At 39.9% G+C, this 4,297-nt stretch overlaps 1 protein-coding gene across 2 annotated transcripts in view; it reads right to left on the reverse strand.

Moving 5' to 3' along the window:
- The window catches only part of LOC107082448 (interferon lambda receptor 1-like), a 27,613-nt gene that overhangs the window by 1,938 nt on the left and 21,378 nt on the right, over positions 1 to 4,297 (reverse strand). For both annotated transcript variants that reach the window (XM_015371147.1, XM_015371138.1), the window contains exons 5-6: positions 3,730 to 3,886; positions 3,452 to 3,579 (exon numbers count right to left, since the gene is read on the reverse strand). In XM_015371147.1, the coding sequence (XP_015226633.1) occupies positions 3,452 to 3,579; positions 3,730 to 3,886 (285 nt within the window). The remainder of the gene's footprint in view (positions 1 to 3,451; positions 3,580 to 3,729; positions 3,887 to 4,297) is intronic.

Below are 4,297 nucleotides of genomic sequence, written 5' to 3' on the forward strand. Positions count from 1 at the left end.
TTCTCCCTGTTAAAAGGGAGTTTTTCCTCTCCACTGTCGCTACAAGCATGCTTAGTGTGAGGGATTGTATTTGAGTCAATGAGTCAATGCAATCAACTGGTTTTCCTTAGATAGAAAACTTTGTATAGATTTGACTGGATGATCTGGTGAACTGGAAAGTGCTTTGGAAATAAATTAATTGAAAATAGAGGATTTTCGCAGATTTTTGAAAAGACCTGCACTACCACTTAAAAAAAAATGCAGATGCACAACCTTAAATCTGCTCCCTATAGGGAAAACCTATTAATTGTGCGCGAGAGAATGCATGAGCCCATTTCTCCTCGTGCATGCCCTGTTTAGAAGTTGCTGTTTGCTTCGCTCATACAAGCTTACTTTCCAAAAGAAGATTTGCATTTCACTATACCTTTAAGAATAAATGATTAGGTCTCAGGAAAAACAACATAGTTAAAAATAAATAAATAAATCTTGACATAATAAGCAGATATTTCAGTTTAACAAACCTATATTCTCTCCTAAAATCTTCCTCAAAGTTTATTTTGGGGGTCAGAAACCGTGCTATATATTTTGGTCATTGCTGTCTGGGCTCGACTGAGCAATAAATCTTCCTCCAGAGCCGTCCTTTAAACCTGGGGAAGGACACCATCACCAAGAACATTTGGTGGAGGAGCTTAAAAGACAAACGACTGCTACAAACCAGACCCAGTTCTACTGGTTCTGTCAGGCGGGATGGGTTGGAGTCAACGTTTGACCCAAGTCTCAGTTTAACCCTTTAGAGGGCAAGTCACTGTTTTTGATCACTTCCACACCCCTTATAAATGGGGTACGCCCCGTCCCTTAGTTAGGTAGGATGAGGTGGATTTGTTTCCAAGTTTGAAGACGAATCTCTTCCCATCCAGGAAACTTTTTTAGTTTAAAATGTCAGAAATAGCGTTTAGTTCCAGGTTTTATCCAGCAGCCCAACAAAGCCTGGTTTTTGCTTTGAAAACATGGAAATTGAAACTGATGACCCTCCTACTCTGAGGAACTGGATAGACATAATAGAGGAGATCTATAACATGGAAAGTCTCACATCTAAGCTGAGACTGAAACAAGTCGAGTTTGATACCAAATGGGACAAATGGACAACATATCGACCCTATAGCAGAGACACCACGGGAGACTGAGTCTATTCACCATTGCCGAACTGCTCTTACCTAAGATATATATCACTGACACCCTTGTTCCTTTTCTCTTATGCAAAAGCAAAAAAATTTGAGTGACATAAAAAAAAAATAATGGTTCTGTTCTGTAAAACCCTTTGTGGTTGTATATTTTTGTAATTATTAATGTTCTATATTGTTCATGTACTTTCTTTTGCAATAAAAAAGAAACTGATAAACGGGTCCACCCCTTTGGAATGGGGGTCGTTTGGCTTCTTTGTTAGCCTGCAATGCCCCATACCTGTCTATGTCTCTGAAAGGGGGGTCGTTAGAGGGGATTGTTGGCCGGGCTTACTAGGCGAGGTGCTCCGCTCTCCTGTACAGGGGTTGGGGCCGCTATGGTAGCGAGAAGGCGGACCTAGCACCTGTATAGGAGAGCGGAGGACCTCACCTAGTGAGCCAGGCCAACAATCCCCTCTAACGACCCCCCTTTCAGAGACATAGACAGGTATGGGGCATTGCAGGATGGGAAGCGAAATGTCTTCAAACTTGGAAACAAAGTCCAGTGGATTTTATTTTATTTTTAGAATGACTCTGACCTGGAAGACTGAGAATCTTCACCAGCAAACTAGTTAACAACTATATTTAGGTTTATAAACTAAAAATGTGTTTCATTCATGAATTTCTTATAGAAGCACTTTTGTTATTTTTCTTAATATATTCGGACAATACGGCATTTCTTGTTATTAAATTGACATTCATTTTTGCCATCAGAACATCCATATTTGTTAAATGTTACTAAGTAGTGTTAATTTCGTTAACGAAAACTAAACAAAAATATTTTCGTCAACCCACATTTGTCACCGAACAAAAACTTTGTTGCTATATTTAGCGACTTTTCAGACCCCTCCAGCGACTATTTTTCAAAAAAGCGACTAGCGACAAATCTGTCGACTTTTTACGGCGTCACTGGCGGCTTTTGGAGACTCTTACGTGAAAGCATGCATCGTTCCTACTCTTGTCCTCCAGCGGCAGCTGCTGCCGTGGGGCGCCTCCCCCATCCCAACCCCGTTCTCCCGCAGGAGTCCCTCTCAGCGCTGCAGTCAGAGCCGCAGGATTTTAGTGAGGTGTTTACCCTCAGCGTCCAGACTGCAAATGAAGCGCGCATGCACCGGGATTGATGGCGCAAATTGATCACAATAATTAAAATATATAAATAAATAAATAAATAAAACAAAAAGTAAATAAATAAACATTTATGGACAGAAAAAAGTAGCTCTATATATTGTTTAGTAAAGTAAGACTAAAATGTTGACAGTTTTTGTTGACTAAAACTAAACAAATAAAATGATGTTTTCTTGGACTAAAATAAAGACTAAAATGCTCTGACTTGTAGTCGACTAAAACTAGACTAAATAAAAATGCGATGATGTCGACTAAATGTGATAAAAACTAACAAATGATGCTGAAACTGGACTAAAACTAAAAATAAATTTAAAAATGGCTGGTAAAGTTAACACTATTACTAAAGTAAAAATGTCTTGTCCTGAATATCAATATCACAATTGGCTTTAAATGTTGATTTCACTGAGTGCCCTATAAAGGGTTCAAAGATATTTCTAATAAAACCCTCTGAGATGAAGACAGCNCCTACTCTTGTCCTCCAGCGGCAGCTGCTGCCGTGGGGCGCCTCCCCCATCCCAACCCCGTTCTCCCGCAGGAGTCCCTCTCAGCGCTGCAGTCAGAGCCGCAGGATTTTAGTGAGGTGTTTACCCTCAGCGTCCAGACTGCAAATGAAGCGCGCATGCACCGGGATTGATGGCGCAAATTGATCACAATAATTAAAATATATAAATAAATAAATAAATAAAACAAAAAGTAAATAAATAAACATTTATGGACAGAAAAAAGTAGCTCTATATATTGTTTAGTAAAGTAAGACTAAAATGTTGACAGTTTTTGTTGACTAAAACTAAACAAATAAAATGATGTTTTCTTGGACTAAAATAAAGACTAAAATGCTCTGACTTGTAGTCGACTAAAACTAGACTAAATAAAAATGCGATGATGTCGACTAAATGTGATAAAAACTAACAAATGATGCTGAAACTGGACTAAAACTAAAAATAAATTTAAAAATGGCTGGTAAAGTTAACACTATTACTAAAGTAAAAATGTCTTGTCCTGAATATCAATATCACAATTGGCTTTAAATGTTGATTTCACTGAGTGCCCTATAAAGGGTTCAAAGATATTTCTAATAAAACCCTCTGAGATGAAGACAGCTTCAGGACAGACGATGGTTTTCTCACCATGAGGGCAGCGGGCAGGTCCTTCAGTTTACACAGGAAGCCGGTGTAGTAGAGGCAGAAGAAGCCCATGGAGAGGAGGAGCGCCAGGGAGATCAGAAGAACCATGGCGATGACTAAAACCAACATTGCTGCAGAGAAAACATGAAAAAACAGGAGGAATTTGGTCAGACAGGATACGCCTGATCTAAGTCACGTTACCAGATTGAGGTTCGCTCTGCATCAAGACGTCACTCAGACTCAGAGGTGGAGAGCTGAGCAGAATCTGAGGTCCAACTTACAGTTATCGGGTTCTGGAGCGCTGCTGAAGATGCACTTCCACTCAGACGGTGGGTTGTTTCTGATGATACGGGTCATAATATGACCCTGCATGCAGTACTCCGTCCCCTTCTCCAGTTTATCCAGTTTGAAGCTCCAAAGCTCCGTCTTTGTCTGCTCCTGGAAACATGCGAGACAAACCAGAGGGTGAATCCTCCCCCACGTCTGAGTCCACGTTCATAAATGCTGAGTCATGTTTTCTGGGAAAAGCAGAGCAGCCAAACAGCTCGGTCCGGTCCAGAGGTGCTGGTGGTGATTCAGGATTTATGTTTTACAGTAAAAGGAGGTTTTCCCTCAATTTTAGCAAAGTGATTAGATCCATAGGCCTTTTCAAACAGATTCATCACCTTTAAAGTTTTACCGGGCTATAAACAGAAAAGCTAAATTTATTTTGACATAAAGTCACACTTTATGTGTTCAAGAACATCAGAAACTACAATAGCTTCTAGCTAACACAATAGTTTATGCATGAGGCAGCCATGTTGGATTCTGATGTAGATTATAGGTTAAAGAGCTAAAATCTTATTAGAC

The sequence above is a fragment of the Cyprinodon variegatus genome, unplaced genomic scaffold (assembly GCF_000732505.1).
Source record: "Cyprinodon variegatus isolate N-32 unplaced genomic scaffold, C_variegatus-1.0 Scaffold3, whole genome shotgun sequence".
Classification (NCBI taxonomy): Eukaryota; Metazoa; Chordata; class Actinopteri; order Cyprinodontiformes; family Cyprinodontidae; genus Cyprinodon; species Cyprinodon variegatus.